General features: G+C 47.1%; 1 protein-coding gene and 1 long non-coding RNA gene across 2 annotated transcripts in view; one reads left to right on the top strand and one right to left on the bottom strand.

The window, feature by feature from the left end:
• LOC126535946 (uncharacterized) overlaps positions 1-20,760 on the bottom strand; it is a 298,760-nt gene that overhangs the window by 6,900 nt on the left and 271,100 nt on the right. The window contains exon 7 of the mRNA XM_055073140.2: positions 6,381-6,626. Within this exon, the coding sequence (XP_054929115.1) occupies positions 6,381-6,626 (246 nt within the window). The remainder of the gene's footprint in view (positions 1-6,380; positions 6,627-20,760) is intronic.
• Positions 7,930-10,642, top strand: LOC140216672 (uncharacterized). Its single transcript, XR_011893248.1, has 2 exons — positions 7,930-10,222; positions 10,295-10,642. It is a non-coding gene; the product is annotated as an uncharacterized lncRNA (long non-coding RNA).

Genomic DNA, 20,760 nt, shown 5'->3' with positions numbered 1-20,760 from the left:
CCTTCCACTGGGGGTTACAAGCGTAATGTGTGCATTTTGCTACTGCATGGCAGATCAAAATGTGTTTATCGATTGAATATTTTTAGTAGAGAAATAACATATCAAAATAAAATGTTGCTTTAATTCCGTTTACGAGTCGTCTGTCGTACACAGAACAATAAGTTGGTCTAATAAACTAATAACTGCGGTTTAACTGCAACTTTTACATGCCTTGAAGAATCTGAAATGCTAGATTTCAAACTGCAGCAGTAGTCGCGTCTGTCAAAAATGAACTCCATTGCGCGCCTCATAAATGAATATAAGTTCATGCCTTTTAGTAAGCTTAGATGCAGGCCGCAGTGAACTTTCTTGTTAGTATTGAAATGTGGGTAAGCTTGCCATAACAAGCCTTGTTGCCCTTTTTTATAGGCACATCCAAATATCTATTGAACTGAAGGACAATATTTTCATCCCTACTGAGCATCATGTTTGCAGCTATGATCCTGAAATTATGGCTTCAGCAGTGGCACAACCAGGGATGGTGCGGGGAGCACACTGGGCACGTGCTTAGGATGAGTCACAAGTGGTGTTTGCGATACACCAGACTTATGACAGACCTATGACGTCTGAAAATGGCCAATATTCTATTTATTAGCAGGAGTATTCTAACATTGGTGACAAACACAGATGAACTGTTGCTTATTTGTTTTTTTGTTTAAATCTAAGAATTGAAGTTAGTTTAGCAGTTGACTGTTGCAGTCATTTGGATGTTTTGCATGCATTTCACTAGGAAGACTAAGAGCTAAGACTTTCTTTTATTGCCATGGCCTTGACTGTCTTGATGTTGTTTTGCACCGTGCCCTTGTGTTGACTTTTGCACACGATATTTTTCAGGCACCCGCTTTATATAACGCAAGAAGGCAGCTGCAAGGACACGAGGATGTGAAAGAGCCAGTGCAGCGCGACTTCACGTAGTGTAGAGGAGCGAATGCCAAAAAATCAAAATACATTTGCATGCAATTCGGACACAAAAACTAGTATGTGGGTATATTGGGTTTACCATTTGACCAAATGTTAACAAAATCAAGGCACAGTATGTTACACCAAGATGAAAATTCTCACGTGCTCTAGGCAGTCATCTTAACATGGTATATTTATGTAATGTCTCTGATTGAAAAGTCAAATCAAGTATGCTCTCTGGAGAAACACATAGCAGCAAGTGTCATTGAAAAGTTAGAAATGTGTTTAAAGAAAGCTGATTAGTTCTGAGAAGTGACTGCTTTTTGTCTTGCCTCTCAACAGATACATCTATGTGATAAATAAATAGTGGTACAATGAAATTGCATATTTGCTTAGTGACATGATACATACTTGCAATGAGCACGGTGCCTGTGTTTACTATAAAAAGCAACAGCCCATGCTTGGCTTGGTTAGTCCCAGTACAACATGCAGGCATGGGTTATTGGCGCTTTATTTTATTTCTGTGTCGTGAGGTTTACTGACGTGCGTATAGGTGCAGTGGCACGCAGTATGGCTAGTACAAAAAAAGGGGGGGGGGGCAGATATATGTAGCTCACTGTACACGATACGGCAAAGAAAATCCGTGTTCAGCAACTGTGTTAAATGCCATGTACGTAAATTCTACAACGCTACTCATTCGAAGCGCGCACAGTTGCATCTTGAAGAAAAGTTTTCCAGGGTACATAATTTAGTGCGTAATTTACACTAATTTCGCTCTAACCACGGTACATAATAATTTGAATATATTATATTGCACGGAAAAACCTAGAGCGAATTAAATTGTGCGTCAGCTTCGTGTGTATACATATAGTCTTTCCTATGCATTAGGTTTTTCGCGTAATCCATTACCAGTTGACAGCCTATCTTATGATGTGTACTCTGTTTACATTACAGTTGTTTATTAGTTTACTCGTTTGTTTTGCGACTTACGAAATGCCGGCGTATATATATTTTCAACATTTGACATAATCCTGTATGTTTTGTAGGGACAACCCAGGACGTGCATTTCTCAGCACCCAGTCAACTGCCAGAAGTGACTCAAACACAGGCCACCAGTAAGTGGACATCAGTTCCAATTTCACATTATGCACTTGGCTGCTGCCTTGTACTGAGGCTTTTTTTTTTTAATGAGATGGTGATGTCGTTCTAATGTACATTTTGACCACAAAGGTGCGATCATGTCTCACAGAGGCATATATTCTTGCCATTCTCTGCGAGGGACATGTTCTCATGTTTGTGAAGCATTTGTGTTTGGCAGTATTGTCGCCCAATGAGTCAGATATAAACACTATAACTCGCCACTGCCGGCAAGTAGTTGCGAGAAACGCAATATATTGTGACGCTGTAAAGTTATTTCATTAATTCGAAGGAAAGCTTTGCAGCAGGAAAAAAAGGTTGCTATTCCAGGTAAACATGTCTTTTTCTCACAAGTTATTTAGCCGAACTGTGGATGCGTGAAATTCGTGACTTATGAATAGATTTTAATTCATCCTTTAGTAATGCTTCTAAAAGAGACTTGAAATAGCATGTGACTACCTCTCCAATCAGCAGATCATACACTTAGTCATAAGTGGTAGTTCCATGCAGTCTCGCACTCTATATAACCTTTCCTTTCAGCAGCATTGGAACTGGTGGCTGCGTTTTCAGAAGGAGAAGTGCACTTGGCACTGTATACGTATGTGTGAATTCGGTTTTCTTTGTATCTGTCGGCTCACTGACACAAACAGTGCAAAAATCAGTTGTACCATGAGGCTGGCGAAGCCTTCTGCTGCTAGAAATGCGGCACTTCATATTTTATAGTACTGCATGACATTTAAATCAAAGCTACCACATAAAATGATCAAGAAAACTAAGCGCTGTTATAGCTGTTTTCCTCAAAGAAAGCTTGTCTATTATGGGCTGTGTATATGAGCTCTCCACCGTTGTTTCAGTAATATTATCCCTTAGTGAGTGAGAGACTGAGGGCAATTAGTCGTGTTAGTGTTTAAATCGTGTCCTAATTGTGTGCATTTGTTCCAACAAAGTTGTCTAGATCACTTTATTGTGTAGTGTAAAACTTATGAAACCATCAGCAACTATTGAGTTGCTAACATGCTTATGCATTTGTCACTATAAAGGTGGCACTCGGCTGTACCACTGCAGCGCTGCGGAAATTGCCAGCACCAGCGGCTTTGCAACAGCTGTTATAGCATGTCGGTATGTGCTAATTTATAGTTAATAGAGGCCGCACAGGTTAGAACCACCTATCGGTCAAACGGCCCTGGCTAAACATGGCTGACGGCTATGTTCTGCTACTCAACCGTGATAGGTGGTTGTAGGGTAGCCTGGTCGTGTAAGTCGTGTGAGTTGGTAGTAACATGGTTGGACATTCTAAACTCTGCGTGGACTTAGCTTCGTACTTTGTGGGAATGACCATAGCTTGCTAGATGCTGTACAGGAGGGTCGGATGGGCGATACCTGCGGTAAAGGAAGTGACACGCGCTGTTTAGATGGCACGAAGTTAAGAATAGAAAAGGCATGCCAGCAATGCATCGGTTTACAGTTCCCGAGCCCCAGGGGTGCCGTTGAAGGGCATATGTCCGCTCGTGTAATCCTTGCTTGTGCCATTTCTTTTCTAGGCGAATACCATGTGAGCGTCCTCGGGGCATTGCACGACGGCCCACTTTAACAGGAATTGAAGTGTGCCAAAGCAACCACACCAACTGTAAAAGTACGATAGGGTTGCAAGAGTCCCAGCATACGTGGATGGGTATAGCGGGTGCAGGACGTCGAAAAGGACGTTGCCGACGATCTATCCAGGAGTCGACGAGGGAAAGGCGCGTTTTAGCTGCACCGCGCTTTGGGAGAGATGCACAAGTTCCTCCACCGGGACAACCTTGAGGCAACAGTCCACATCGACGGTTTCTATACCATGCTCCTTCAACCTGCACACGCGGTACTTGCGTCGGCTCTTAGCGTGAGGCATGGCGACCCCGAGCTCAGTATGGAGCATGACAGACATTGGAAATTAGTCTGGTATACGCGGACATTCTCAGATGTGAGTATTGCAGTACAGGACGTACAACCAACCAAGCTCAGCTAGAATTGGTAAACTACACAAGGTGTTAGTCACCCTAAGCTGGTTTAGATTAACAACGACCATGTGGATAGGAATATCAAGAACTAATAGCTGCGCATTAAAGTGTGCATTTATACAGTGTGTTTGGAGCCAGTTGGTCATGATATGGCAGGTGACATAGCAAGCATGAGCATGAACCCCTGCATGATATGTTAAGTATCCGCCTCATGGTAACCTGTTCAATAATTAGAGAAGCGCTGAAGCAAATTCATTATTTGTTAGATACGGTGAGTTGAAGAAAAGTATTGGTTGTCGGGTAAAATCAAGCACCCATATCCTCCTGAGGCCCGGAGTGCATTTTGTGCCACGGATTGGTTTCGCATTTATAAGTTATGCTACTTAAGGTTCCAGAGAACCATAAAACCATAAATACTTTCAAGCTAACACATCATGAAGACCGTAGTGCCCTTAGACATTAGTTTCTAGATATTCCTTTCTATTTTTTCTTCTACGCTAATAAATGCTTAGAAACGCATTGCCCCTTAATTAAGTACCTACATATTACGCATATTTCTGCGATGAGCGCTGCAACAGGAGCTTCGGCGGAGCTGCACTTCCGCCATTTCGAAAGCTTTCCCGAGAAACAAGCTCACGTGGCAACACACGTTCTGGAACAAAGGCTTTCCTCGGGTCGCCGGTGTTTCAATGGCCGCTGCGCCCAGCTTTCTATTGTCCCACATAATGATTACAACGAAGGCGCCAAGTAAAACAACGGACGAAAGAAGGAAACACGAGACAACCACGTAGGCCCACCTACGTGGTTGTCTCGTGTCTCCTTCCTTCGTCCGTTGTTTTATTTGGCGCCTTCGTTGTAATCATGCATAACCAACTCGTCCACCAGCACGTGCTCAGTGACTTCATCTCTAATTCAGTGGGCTCTTTTCCTTGTATGCGCCTACGTGGTTGTCTCGTGTCTCCTTCCTTCGTCCGTTGTTCTATTTGGCGCCTTCGTTGTAATCATGCAAAACCAACTCGCCCACAAGCACGTGCTCAGTGTCCTACATAATGGACAAAAGCTTCATTGCTGGCCCTCCGGAGGTTATACGGCCGATTTACGCAGTACGGGTATATGGCATCTAGTGTCATGGTAAAAACGGCATCTGCTTGTCTGCGAGCGCGTATTGTCACAAGTAGCAGCGTCGAATCGATTGCGGAACGCGTGAGACGTTAACGTCGGCCGTGTACTGCTCGATGGTGTAGGAATGCTTTGCCCAGACAGTGCAGATATATGCATAAAGTGCGCGTTATTACAAGAAACCTGAAAGCGGAGGCGAGAGAGACTTGCATGATGCATTTGAAGAAGAAATGGGATAGTATGGAGGTTGCCGCATTGTGCAAACACTGTTGATCGAGGGAGATCGGAATTGGAAAAGTAGAACAGTGGCCCATTGCTCACAAAGGAAGTTTCTGATCTAACGGTACGGTGGGAAGCAAAAGATTTCGCAGCCTTGACGAAGGCTTCAGGCTTAACGCTTTTGTTGAGCTTTGTGCGGTATTTGCTAAAAAAACATTTCATAAAAGATATTAGCGCTGAGAGCAGGAATGAGAGGCAGAGCAGAAGTTTGAAAGGATGTATTTCTTTGCAATGGGCTTCCTGCGGCAACATGTGCTGTGCTCTTGTATTCAACGGAAACAAACAATGTTGGTTAGACGCACATAACAGGTAATACGAGAATAATATGAATATTTAGACAGGTTTCTTATGAAGGGCCGGGATAACTTAAGATTACTGTAATCTGAGTTCAATCAAAATCTGCAATTACCCCTCCGTGGCAGGTGAGAATGGCTTGGACCCACCCCATATGCGCGAAGCCCCAGTCATTTCGGCCTACCATGGGAGGCGAATGGCGAATTTGGATTAAGAACATGTAAGAATAATTTTCCGTTATAACAGCCCAGCTCCCCGTTGTGCAAAACGTAATTGGCTGAATTGTAGAGTGTCAAAATACAGGGGCCAAGTTCAAAAAGCTTTAGTTTCATAACGTCTATTTATAATTGGCTGAATGCCATCGTTAATCAAATGTTCAACGTCGCAAGGGCCGGCGCTTCTTCTTATGAACCACCTTCAGTGCAAGCTGCGTGTAACGAATACGGACCTTGATTTTGCAACATTATCACGTGACGCGTTGCACGCACGCACGCACCCACACGCACACACGAGGAAGCATAATAAAAGACAGAGGTGGCAATGATTCGTCTTGTGCCCACTAGAATTGATTATAAACAATGGCCGCAAAAAACATCGAAAGAGCGCTCCGCTCACCTGCCAGTGGTGGTTGGCGAGCTCCTCGTAGCGGCGCAGGATGCTCGTGTAGACGTAGATGCGCTGCGGCACGGAGCCGGTGTCCACGTCGTCCAGGCGCGCGTGGCGCGCCGTCTCCTCCTCGACGACGTAGCGCCGGCTCTCCTGGACGCGTCCGATGAACGCCGTCCACGACGAGTGGATGTGCTGCGCCACCTCGTTCGCGTCCAGAGACGACGCCCAGTCGCGCAGGTACGACGAGTCGAACTGCAACGTTCGCCGTAGATTGCAAGGCGCTCGAACTTCTGGCAGAACTACGTGCCCTGTTTACTGCCTTTATTGCGATACGCCAGCGCAGAAATGTACCGCAGGTCTCGCTCACTGAGCCAGCTATAGGCATAATTCAAAGTTCTACTATTGCTAATCAAATAGCCTATTTGATCTTTTACAAGTGTAATCTACTACACAGAGGATGTCGCTCTTGGCCTAATTGTTGCTTGTTTTCATTCGTGTACGGCGCTGTATTAGGTACGGCGCCGTACATTAAACCCTCAGGGAAGAAGATTTATATCATGAAAGAAAGTGCTTAACCTTTCCTTTTTGTGCTGATCTAACCGCTCTAAAGATGTGACTACTATTATAGATATCGAAGCATTTTAGAACGCTGTCAATAAGAAAGTACGAAGTGGCGTCATCTAAGGTACCCTCTTCCAAGGCGTCTGTGAATGAGCCCAGTGAGTGCGCGCTGTCGCACGTATTTGTGGATGCGAACCGTCATTCTTCGCGGCAGGCGCAAGGAGCGTAGACGCGAGCTTGCGCGCGTGCGGTTTCAACTTTACCCTTTGTGTGCGCATTGTCGCCTCGTTCCCTACGGCGCGCACGACACCCTGATGCCTGCGTAGGCTCGCCAGTGCTGTTTCCCTTCCGCGAGCGGGACTGTTAAGATTTGGGCATAGAGAAAGGAATATAACAAGAGCGGACACTCGGCGAAAATTGGAAACAGGAAATACGTCACGCTATAGTATTAACGCCGACTGTTTGGGGCCGCGAGCATCGAAAAAGAATGTGAAATGAGAATAAAAATGTAAATGTAAAATAATAGAATAAAATGTAAAAAGAATGTAAATGAGAATATTTTTTTTATTCTTTCGCGGCAAAAGTAAAGATATCTGCGTATAAATTAAATTAAACTTTGTGGCTTACTTCCGTTGCCTAGCGACAGGCGAATAGGCGAATAACGAGCCAGATGCTTGCGTCATTCGTTAGACACGCCGCCGAAGCGAGGGAGACCGGTCGCGCATCTGAGCCATAGAGTAACATAGTACACAACAAAAGCGGACACTCGAGCCTTTTCGCGGCCGAGCTACCATAGAGTTAGTAGAACAACTCTAGAGGAAAAGCTGGGCCGGAAAAGTGGGAACCTCTAGGGCGCCGCCCTGTTGCTACTGGTCAATGTGGCCAGCGCAATTACTATTGAAAGAGCTGAAAACAGGTACAGGTCACCATAGGCTTTGTCATCTAAAAACGCATACCTGATGGCTTTATGAAGGTGGTGCGTTAATATTAAGTTTACAGAAAGCGATCGATAAGCCCGTGACTTATGTAAATCATGATGTACACATTCATGCAATAAAGGATGACGCGAATTTCGGTTTCGAATCTGTTTTTTGGATGCGTAGTAGTTTCGTACAGTTTAGGTTTGACATGCGATCGCGCGTCGACATCGGACGCTATGGCACGCACACTCGTGCCTTATGTGCCACCGAAGCCCCGAAGTGCTCTGGCATATACCTTCACATGTAACTAAACGAATGCATCTCAGTGTTGAGAATATCACGCGAGTAGGCAGCTCTTGTGGTGCATCACAATCGTTTGAGAAGCGTCACGGTAGAGCATTTTTCTACATGCGGAGTGGTGTTTTTATTTGCAGGTTTCCCTTCAGTAGGAAATTGCTGGACAGGCGGACCAGCGCACCGGAATCGTACTGGCGAAGCCACAAGCAACTCAAAGAATCTGTTTAATTGTTGCACTTCGAACAATCACGCTTCTACGAAGGCCACAGCAGAAAAACAGCCTGATGCCGACTATTTCTGTGCCACGAAGTAATCAAGAGGCGAGTTCCTAATGCGGACGAAATCGAGTGCATCGAGACTTAGAACGACAGAAAGCTGAGCTAGGTGGTAAGGATTCATTACGCAAAACAGATGTGAGGCGTGCAGACAGGACACAAGAGTAGAGAAGTGGGCAGCGCTCGTGTTGTTTGCTTGTAAATACTCTGCTCTTGTGTCCTGTCTGCACGCCTCACCTCCGTTTTGCATAACGAGTGCATCAACCCACATATTAATAGCGTAGGCGTTTTATTAACTGTGCAATATTTTCAACACTTCCTTGCATGCCATTTCATGTGGAATATCTTTTTTGGTCACAAATTTGTGCAGCGAATCTATTTGCATCATCGACTTCGGCCCTGTAGGTCCGTTCACTTGCACTTGATGCTGAGTCTTTTACATGTATCCATAAACTGCAGATATGCACATCAGATCCCTGCGAGCATTTTCAAAATTCGGTTATTTTAGACAACAGGCACATATGCAATACTGACATAATCTCAAATACCACTAAGCAGCTGGGACACATTTTTGTTGACCATACTCGCAGGTAAAATAAGTAGATTATGTGGATAGCTCCAGCTCATTTTCCTTAAATCAGTGTGTACAAGGGGCATGCAAAAATAATTTTTCTTCTCGCGCACAGATTCTTTTGCTGTATAAGCAAGAGAAGCCACCACGTTAGTGTAACGTATCTTGTACATCACACTAATAAGTGCTTTAATTTACCAAGTGAGATGAGTTACTTTTATGGATCATTCAGTCATATCACACTGCAAGCTGCATTCATCAATCTTCAATTGGATTTCGCATGAAACATGTTTCCCTTTTATGCAGATATGCAATGGCAAGCCCTTCCGTGTGTTCCAAATGTAAAATTTAAGCTCGAAATTAAAGAAGACATTTCTAGTCAGAAACAAGCAAAAATGGTGAATGCAGAGTATCAGAAGCCCAAGGTACAGAAATTATGAGAAGTGTCGAATGATTTTAAGGAAAGAATGGTATTTGAAGATGCAAGATTCTTTAGTGGAAATCAAGCAAGTCAGTATAGGTAGAATACTCTGAGAAATTATGCGAGTAATGGGATAGCACACAATGGGTCAGGAAATGCGTTGTTTTTCTGAAAAACTAAAGCTGATGACTGTCATATCATGAGTCACTTTAGCATCATGAGACTGCTGTTTGATAAATTCAGAAACAAACCAAAAAGCAAGCCATGCAAAAATTAAAAAAAAAACTATTTAATGATGCTCTCTCCACACTGGGATAAATAATAAGAAACGGATCACGTCTAATGTGGACATATCAGACTCCTTGTGAAACACTAAAGGAAAAATTCAGTTTCGAGCTATGGCACTTGCCGCATAGATGTGGGGGGCCTTGCACCAACAGTAATAGTTACCACTGCATCTAGAAATTTAAAGCATTCATGTAGACAAGGATGATCATATTTTTGGCTACCACGTCAAATGCCTCCACTAAGTGTTACAATGCTGCACGCAGCCATACTAAGGATCTCACAGCAACACTTGCAGGTAAACAGCAAAAGCAGTTAAAGTGCTGGTGTATTCTGGACACTGTCTTTGAACACTTTTAGGCAAGAACAGTGCGAGAAACAGACATAAGAACTGAATTTATTTCTATAATTCCCCATTTGAATGGCCTTTTCTTTTTCCTTCGACAATGCCTTCGCCTAGCCACAGCAGCTCCCTCATACAGACTCCGCAAGCCAAGAGGCCGTGGAGGCAAATGCAGGTAAGAGGCAAGAAGCAATAGCACTGGTATCGACATTCATCTAATTTCTTTCTTTTTCTTTCGTTAAGGCAGCCAGCACACCTCGAACAGCCACCTTGACTGCGGGTGTGTCACCCTAGTCGCCAAGGAAACATTTGAGGGAAAGCGACAGGCAATGTGAACAGCCACTTCTCCATGTAAACGATACTCTTTCTCTCGGATGACTCCTACGTTTGCCACGCCAGCACACTTGTGCACAAAGATGCCGCGGAGGCACGTGCAGGTCAGAGGCAAGAAGCAGTGGCACTGGTGTCAACATTCGCCCAATTTCTTTTTCTTACACTGAGGCAGCCACCACACCTCGAACAGCCACCTTAACTGCGGGTGTGTTAGTAGATTCCTGTTGTACATATGCTCATAATAAACTTCAGTAAACTTGAAGGCAAATGGGACATTGATGCATTGTTTTTTTGAACATTTATTGTACACATACAATATATGTTATACTTTGCAGTGCTACAGAGCGTATTTTGAAGCTTCCCCCTATATTTTGCACCTTTAATTACGTATGTGTTGTGTGGCCCTCAATTCAGTTCATGCTGTAGCAGATGTTTTGTCTGTGTATCGCACATTGGCTTAAGCTCGTGATATCCACATACTTCTCTCACATATACAAAATAAAGTTATATGTAGTCCTCAGTGTTACAACAAAAAATGAAAGTAAACAATCCGATCGTGGAATTGTGTTTATTACAGTCATTCCTATGACAGTTACTGACAAGTTGACAACTTGAACTGGTCAATCCGTCCATAGCCTCTTTTATTTTTCAAAAATAAAGGAGGCTATGATCCATCATGGCAAGGAATTGTATGTATACATAAAAAAAAGGAGGGTATGTGTGTGTGTTTGTAGTGGGGGGTATAACAGGATTAGGGCGGTACGAAAAAAATGTACCAACACCGTCCTCTAGACCCATTCCGTTAAGGTACCGCAACAAAGAGTATTATGCATAAAGTTCATACAACCAACTCTGATACTACTACACACTCCAGGCGACGCGAGCTACATTTGCCATGACGCATTCGCGACTGCACCGGATGCCCTCCATATTATACTCGTTAATCGTGCTCACTGCACCGAGCCAAAAGAAAGATCATGGGCGCAGGTTCCTTAAAATATCTCGACCTTGCGAGGCACTGCTGCGCGTGCCAGGGGAGCTGTCCGTGCGAACACTCCCTGGCACACACCTGCCTCGGCGGCCCCAACCTACGTACCGTTCTGCTTCGAGCTGTGATCCCCCCGCTGTCCTTTGGGTGCCCTGGAGTTCCTGCGCCGCCTGCTTTATTATAATCTCAGGTGCTCTCCTGAGACTTCCGTTTGTCGGTTACATGCGCCCTACAGCTGGATCAGTACTTATAATAATAAATAAACCCATTCTATCGTCGCGACGATAGATCGCGAAAGCGGCTTTTGCAACATACCGCGTCCGTGCGAAGATAATTACGGAACGCCAACGAGGAATCTGACCAAGCTTCAAGCTCGTAACCTCGTCGAGTGACACTCCTGCAACAGGCGTGACCGCTGAATACCGCATACCGCCGGAAACTTCAACAGGATCATCCCTCGGTTGCATAACTGCCACATGTACGGCCAACATGGACCACACCCACACCGTCCCGCAACATAGAATAAAGAACCAACTTATAAAGCCCAAACACACGGCTGCAAGCACACATCACGACACTACAAGCGAGACGCCATGCTGCTACGCTGCTACGGTTGCCGGATTAAAACTGACTACTGCCACCAAGTCTAGCAAGCGTCTCAGGAGCTGGCAACCTCGGCGCGTAGCAACATGGCGGCGCTCTTGCGGTTCCCGATTTCAATGCATGGGCCCTATGGGTAGCTTGTCCTCTAGAGTCAGTATAGTAAGTCTATGCGAGCTACGGATGTTCGCCGATTCCGCCAGGTGGCAGGGCACACCAAAAGATTGTGGCTGCGGCTGTGGACGTGGCTCGCAGTGGCTCGCAGTGGGGCTCAACACCCCTTCGGCCACGGTCATAGCGTTGCTCACTCAACCAGGCCCCGCACACTCTCAAGTTCAACAAATGGCCACAGAGGCCGAAAAATCAATCGAGGCGCGTTTCAGCGTAAGCGCGCAAGTGGAGCTACTGTATTTTGGTCGCATACTTTAATTTGTGCTTTCTCTGCTAGGGGCGCTGAACATGCTGAATTTTTTTACTTTACGCAAACCATTGACATAAACAATCGAGGTGTCTAAGGATGTTTTTTACCTCAGGCAAATAGACAGTTGATATTTTTAAATTAGATTGTTGAAGGTGCTTTTTAGTCATAGCGTTAAGGTTTTTGTACTTGATTAACCACTGACAGCCGACAGCATATTGGTATCGATGTGTTTCCTGGCCGTTGGCGTTCGAATACTACGGCGGTAAAACATTTTCGAAAAGCATGCTGGTTTCGTCTGCGAGTCATTACTTAGACTTGCTATAAAGGGGTCTACTCTTGGCAAAAAATAGTGCCTCATATTGTTTAGGCGTTGATTATCATAATGAATGCGGCGGAGGTTGAGGGAGTACGCTTGAAGGTACGTTTTTATGCCGTTGATCTCCATAACACCGTAAGTACGCAAACCGATGTCACAGAACACCCGATGCATCATTGTGTGTTCTCCGTCATCGCTTGTTTGCTGTACGCCTACTAATTCTTCATTTCTTCTTCAAGTGTTGTATCCTCCTTTTGTCCTTGTTCTCTTGTGCTTCACTTCCAGTATGTCGTTCCGTGAGCTGTAATGCGCATTTCCAAAACCAATACATGTTTGATAAGACGCACTGGTTATCATAATTTCACTACACATGTATTAAGCTTGCACATATGGTTCAGATACAGATACCTGTATGCGGACTTGCCCGACGTTGATGCGGAGATTAGGATAATTATGACACCCGTAAAGAAGAGGCAGCTGACGGCCGTAAGCTGTTGCGTTCTTTCCGCCAAACTACCCGGCCTGGTAGTGCTGTAAAGATGCTGTATAAAAGTGACACGCGATGACAGGGAAATCATTATACTTAGCAGCCGACCGTACGTTTTGTAGCTTAGGTCTTCTTTCTTGTGCGTTTGTGCTACCCTTATTAATGAGCCATTTCTTGACTATGTTCTTGACTATGTAACCGCGTTTGTGTGGATGCGTAGACGTGTGCTTTTTTTTGTACTTGTAAAATGCAAATAAAATATTTTCAAGCTTACTCAATCTTTCGTGTCGTGTGCGTTTATTCCAGTCGAGGCCATCGTGCCACCTGGAAACCGCATTCTGTCAGTAGCCCTACACGAAATGCAACAGCTGGAGCGCGGCGGCACAACTCGGGGTAACGGCGGCGAAATAAACGAAAACCGTTCGGGATGCCCTTAAAAGTCAGTTCAGAGTGTGCCTTAACTCGATATGACTCAGCGCTACATATATCCTGCTGCGCCTCGATCGTGCTCCCGCCACTTTGGTTGCTGTGTGGCAAACGTTGCGACTACATAGGCGTTACGTTTGCCACACAGCAACCAAAGTGGCGGGAGTACGATCGAGGCGCAGCAGCCAGAAACCCAGTAAAGCCACAGAACACCTGGTAAAGCGACAATACTGTTTCCGTTTCCTGTTGTACAGCGCCATCTGTGATCGCATACTTTAGTTCACGACGCCACCGCTACGCTTATTTCCGTTGCACTGTGGAAGGTACAGTTTTCCTTCTCTAATTTTGTAAGGGTGTTCTGTGATACTATTGTTGAATTCCAATGGTAGATCGCGAGCGCTCGGCCGGATCACGAACGGAGCGCGTCGCTCCGACTGAGATCGCTCTCATGTGCGCACACGATATCTGCGAAGGGAATGCGTGCGCTCCCGCGGGGGCACTTAAAGTACACGAAAATGAAGTGAGAGGGCGCTAGGATAGAGAGAGGAACAAGCGCTTGGAAACGCAACCCACCACCCCATTTCACTGTCCGTGTCAGAAGAATCATCACTCGACTCGGAAATTGTACTGTCTGAGCGGAGCTGTCTAGGAGCGCGAACAAAATCGCACGGCGCGAAGCGGCGTCCACGTTTCCCATGTCGTCCATAGCTGCCCGCGACCGGAAACAGGCGACCGTGACAGGAAGCAGAGGTGGGTGAAGGAAACACGTCACGAGGACTTCCGGTCAAATCTGCCGATTTCGGCGGAGCAAATATTTTTGCTCCACGGAACAATCCGGGATCAGCGGCTGGTCCCAATCTGCCATTGGAACACACAGTTCACGCTCCCACTCTGCCATTGGAATAGGATTGCTCCATACAGAGCAGAAAAAACTTGATCTGGATCTGCCATTGGAATTCAACATATGTTACTCTATGTCTGAGCGTTGGACTGTTCGGGCACCCGTCTGCCTGCTTTTCTATATTGGGATTTAGCCTGGTTTGGTGGCCTCCCGGCGCATTCCTGCGTTCCTTCGGAACTTCGACATGGCACCACTGTACTATTGGACTACGGCAAAGTGAGAAACATTATTCGACAGGCTGCGGCGCATTTCAAGCAATTAGGCTTAGTGTCCGGCACCTAGGCTAGACTTGTGACGCAGTTAACAAAAAACAGCGTGGCCGTCGTGGCGCAGTTAATTTGAATTAATGAATCGTACTGGGAGATGTTTGCGACGCTTTCTATGAGCTCCAATATTATTTTAACTCATTTCGGTAGTTTTTGGGCACGCTATTCGCACAGGGTGCTGTAAAGCAGTTTCGCGTGTACTCAATTTTACTGCGACAAGTTTTGGTGCTTTCGCTGACAGCCAGCATTATTGTAACTAATTTCATTACTTTTTCGGGTACCTTTCGAGCGCAGTGGGCGCGTGTGGCGCTAGGACGCAGTCAGCGAATAGCAGCTAGGCCGTATTGCGCGGTTTCGCGCTTTAATGCACTGACAAGTTCATGGCGCTTTCTCTGACGCCCAACAATGTTGAAAATTATTTTTGGTACTTTTTTGTTACTTATGAGGCCCGCTCGCCGAGCCTGTCGTTAGTTAGTTTCGCGCGTACTGAATCTTACTGCGACAAGTTTGTGGCAATTTTATGTTCCCGCAACAATTTAAGCCTTCTTTCGGTACTCACGCTTGTCGAAAACGCGACGAGCAATTGTCAAGAGCGATAACACGGGAGTGTGTTGCTTGTGCCGGCAGAACGCGCAAGAGATAAGCCATGGAGCTCAAACTCCAGGAACTAGTAACACAGAACACCTATACAAACTTAGAGAAGGAAAACTGTACCTTGCACAGTGCAACGAAAATAAGCGTAGCGGTGGCGTCGTGAACTAAAGTATGCGACCACAGAGGGCGCTGTACAACAGGAAACGCAAACAGTATTGCCGCTTTACCAGGTGTTCTGTGGCTTTACAGGGTTTCTGGCTGCTGCGCCTCGATCGTGCTCCCGCCAGTTTGGTTGCTGTGTGGCAAACGTAGCGCCTATGTAGGCGCTATGTTTGCCACACAGCAACCAAACTGGCGGGAGCACGATCGAGGCGCAGCAGAATATATGTAGCGCTGAGTCATATCGAGTTAAGGCACATTCTGAACTGACTTTTAAGGGCATCCCGAGCGGTTTTCGTTTATTTCGCCGCCGTTACCCCGAGTTGTGCCGCCGCGCTCCAGCTGTTGCATTTCGTGTAGGGCTACTGACAGAATGCGGTTTCCAGGTGGCACGATCGCCTCGACTGGAATAAACGCACACGACACGAAAGATTGAGTAAGCTTGAAAATATTTTATTTGCATTTTACAAGTACAACAAAAAGCACACGTCTACGCATCCACACAAATGCGGTTACATAGTCAAGAACATAGTCAAGAAATGGCTCATTAATAAGGGTAGCACAAACGCACAAGAAAGAAGACCTAAGCTACAAAACGTACGGTCGGCTGCTAAGTATAGTAATTTCCCTGTCACCGCGTGTCACTTTTATACAGCATCTTTACAGCACTACCAGGCCGGGTAGTTTGGCGGAAAGAACGCAACAGCTTACGGCCATCAGCTGCCTCTTCTTTACGGGTGTCATAATTATCCTAATCTCCGCATCAACGTCGTGCAAGTCTGCATACAGGTATCTGTATCTGAACCATATGTGCCAGCTTAATACATGTGTAGTGAAATTATGATAACCACTGCGTCTTATCAAACATGTATTGGTTTTGCAAATGCGCATTACAGCTCACGGAACGACATACTGTAAGTGAAGCACAAGAGAACAAGGACAAAAGGAGGATACAACACTTGAAGAAGAAATGAAGAATTAGTAGGCGCACAGCAAACAAGCGATGACGGAGAACACACAATAATGCATCGGGTGTTCTGTGACATCGGTTTGCGTACTTACGGTGTTATGGAGATCAACGGCATAAAAACGTACCTTCAAGCGTCATCCCTCAACCTCCGCCGCATTCATTATGATAATCAACGCCTAAACAAAATGAGGCACTATTTTTTGCCAAGAGCAATTCTATGTAGCAAGTCTACGTAATGCGAGTCTATGTAATGCAATAGCAAAAATAGCAAGTCGCAGACGAAACCACCATGCTTTTCGAAAATGTTTTACCGCCGTAGTATTCGAACGCCAACGGCCAGGAAACACATCGATACCAATAGGCTGTCGGTGGTTAATCAAGTACAAAAACCTTAACGCTATGACGAAAAAGCAGCTTCAACAAGCAAATGTTTAATAAATCAACTGCCTATTTGCCTGAGATAAAAAAACATCCTTAGACACCTCGATTGTTTATGTTAATGGTTTGCGTAAAGCGAATCATTCAGCATGTTTAGCGCCCCTAGCAGCGAAAGCACACATTAAAGTATGCGCCCAAATTACAGTAGCTCCACTTGGCGCTTACGCTGAAACGCCTCGATTGATTTTTCGCCCTCTGTGGCCATTTGTTAAACTTGAGAGTGTGCGGGGCCTGCTAGTAACTCGAAAATTCTGTCTTCTGAACGGCGCCCGCATTTGTCTTGAGTGCGAGTAGAAGGAATTCTGCGAGCGTCCAGCATGGTCTGGTTGAGAGCCTATGTTTTGGCCACCTCTGTGTATTCGTAGCGTACTATCGCGTGGGTTGTAGCCAATTTCGCGAAACGCGCCGTAGCCCGCGCATTCGTGCTATTAAAGTGCAGGAAATAAGTCCCGAGAAGAGGGGAATGCTTAGAATTAGAATGTTTTTGTGGTATGCACGGTATTGTTTCGGATGAGTCCGGTATGTTCTACGCCGCGTGTGTAAATGCGAACTGATTTTGTCTGTAGTGCCGCCCATTCACCACTTTCGCACGCTTCGCCTCTACACGCATTATTCTTACCTGTTAATACCAAAATAACACTTTCTTGTAATTTTTTCAGGTGACGTCGTCTGATGGAGCTTCGTCGTGAAACTGCTGCTGCTTACCTGGTGCCACAACGTTGGATGAATGCACGAAAAGCCCGCGACGAGCATTTATAAATAATAAAATAAACATTTCCTTATTTCATAAGGTGTCTTGCGTCTCTATGAAATTGCACGTGGCACATATTCGGTGGAGGCTTGTGAAGATCGTTCGCAATCAATTTTACGTATTAATAAAATGATTCCGCGCGAAGACCGCGCGCGATGGAGCTGCAAAAGCAAAAAGAAACCCAACGGAGCCGGCGCGATGCGTGCCAGCCAGTAGTCAAAACGCGCGCGCACAAAACCGGTCGTGTGCGTCAGTTATTAACGCCGACGGCCTGGTGCGCTGCAGTCAATTGGGCCGCTTGGCTCTACGGGAGTGTCCGCTCTTGTATTCCTTTCACTATGCTTTGGGTGTGAATTTGCTCCTGCTCCTCATCGACAAGGAAGACGCTGGCGGTGTCTATGCGTGCGCGTCAATGCTGGAGGAGTCTTGTCTGAACCCACTTTGGAAGAGGTCACGCCGGAACGCGCTCTGCTGTTTCACGTCCCTATTCGCGACGCCAGTCGCGTCCGCGCTCTCTCTGCGCGGTGTTTCCACCGCACCCTTGGAGCTGCCAACTAGCGGAACGGTCGACCGCACGTGAACTGTTGCTTTTGATTGACGCTAGCGCAGAACGCCACCCCTTCGGCCACAGCGATGGAGCCGGACACGTCCGCCCCCACGGTATCAACTGCGGAAGGAACATGGCGGTCCGTACGCGTTCATCGCAGCACAAGCGCTCCGAGAGCATTGCGTTTCCGCGGTCTCTTCGGCACATGATGGCCCAGTGCGAGGAGACCCTTCAACGCCAGGAGCAGGCACGGCGGCTGCGCTCGGCCGCCAACTGGCCCAAGTATTCACGCTATCACCCGCTGGCGACGCGATTACCTGGGCGACGCCGCACTCTGCTCTGGCAGCGTCGGTGGCTTACGACACCGGGGCACGAGGGACGCCAGCCGCGACCGAGTGTCTAGCTTCAGCACCGGACGCCAACTCTCGCAACGCGGACGCCGGTGCAGACGCTGCCTCGCTGATCTCGCCTGCTGCTGCATCGGTTCTCGCACCGCGTGAGACGCCGAACACTCCAGTTATTCTGCCGAACTCCAAAAATCCAGGTCAAAGCATTTATTTCTCCATATCTGGCACATTTATTTCACCCTGGTCTCTATAATCCACAATGTACCACCTGCCGAGCGCCCCGGGCAGATCTTTTCCACTGTCTGTGGAGCTGCCCCACGCCCATGGCGGTAGAGCCTATTCCCAACCCTTCCTTTTCCTCGTGGGAGGCCGCTCTTCGGGCCACTTGCTCGGATGACCAGCTCTGGCTGGTGGACCGTGCTTGCCTAGAGATGTCGGCCAGGGGGCTCCCGGACGTCTAGGAGCCCAACCACATTCAAATAGAACCAATAAAGTTTTATCCATCCATCCGTAACCTCCGCTGCCATCGTGAGTGCTACCGTTAGCGTTTACCCAGCTGCGGGGGCCAGCGAGCTATTGAGAGCTGCAGTCCCGGATTCGGACGACGATAACGACACGATGGACACCTCGCGCAAGCGCTCGCGCCCGAGCGAGTCTTGCAGCGACGACGAAGCCCCGAAAAAGCTAGCGGTGATAGGTTCTGACGAATCATCGCCACTTCCTCTGACACGCCCGTCTACGAAAACGCCGTGATGCAGGCGGCGGACTCGGTAGAGCTTTCAGACGACGGCACGACCAATACAACGCACAACCAGAGCAGCCCACGTGCCATGGAGCTCCACGATGAAGAGATCTTCACAAATGTGATCTCACGTAAGCAAAAACGTCGCCTGCTTGCATCAACACGAGAGGGGATCGCCGCTGGTGTGGCCCCTGCTACCCACCTCTCGGGACCCGCTACGGCACCAATGCCTACTGCCGGGCTGCCTGGGGAACGCCGAGGTGGAGCCGAGCGGAGTGGTTGGCTCTGCATGGAGCTCCGTGATTTTCTATCTTTTGACCTGTTTTTCCTACGATGTGCTGAATTTCGTGTGGAATACGTGATTCGGGAACATCTAAGGACTCTGCACACACCAGTGTTAGCGGTGAGACCTTCGTATTTTCGTAAATAGGGGCCAGGACGTGCCTGCCACACGTGTGCGGATTGCTAACACTTACGCCGAGTACGGCGGCGGCGGCTGCTGCGCGGGAGACGCCGTGCGCGTTGCCGCAACAGATGGCGACGCCGGCTGCGTCTGGAGCTGCGACGCCCACGGGGGCGACGAATGCTACGACGAGCACGCCTGAACCAAACTACATTGAAGCTTCAAGCTCGCACGAACCACTAAAGGTACGAGCGACGCTCTCGGACATGGACCGGGAACAAATGGAGTACCAAGACACCGACGAAGGGGATAGTGTCATCCTACAAGACACCGATATGCCCGTCACACGCGTCGGGTAGGAGGAGGACAAAGGAGACTGGCAAACGGTGTTAACTGTTCGCCAGAAGACGGCTCTCGCTAGAGTTGGAAGAAAGACGATGGGAGCCGGGGGTGCCCACGACTCGTCGAGCCAGCACCTCGGACCAGCCAAGAAGCCGCCGATGAAGAAAAAGCCACGAGTCAACAGACTACCTCCGTTACCAAAGGAAGACTTCAAAATAATAGTCCGACCACATCAAGGGCTACCAAATAAAGACTTGACGGCTCCGCAGATTTCCGAAGCGGTCATCATGGCAACACAAAGGAAGGTGAGAGGGGAACACTTCCTTTTGCGGCTAAAGCCAGGATCAAACATCTTTATCATATTGTCACCTGGTCGTGACGTCAAAGAACACAGTAGCAAAACTGTGTAAGGCAAAAACTAGCTTTTATTGGGCGAACCTGTGCCCACAAAACAGGCTACGCTTTAAGCACAACGAGAGCGGCGAACACAGTCGGCGATCGTCGTAAATCTGATCAGCGGGTCAAGCGCGTCGGCTTTTATACGGCAGTCGTCGAATGTTCCAGACTAATCGTTCGGACCCGCGTGCCTTCCACAAAGTTCTACAGCATTCGCGTCACGTGATGAAATCAGATAACACAAGGTTCGGCGACAACAGACAGCCGGATAGAAGCATCGATAACT

Source organism: Dermacentor andersoni, chromosome 3 (assembly GCF_023375885.2).
Source record: "Dermacentor andersoni chromosome 3, qqDerAnde1_hic_scaffold, whole genome shotgun sequence".
Taxonomy (NCBI): domain Eukaryota; kingdom Metazoa; phylum Arthropoda; class Arachnida; order Ixodida; family Ixodidae; genus Dermacentor; species Dermacentor andersoni.
This window is presented reverse-complemented; position numbering and strand designations above follow the sequence as displayed.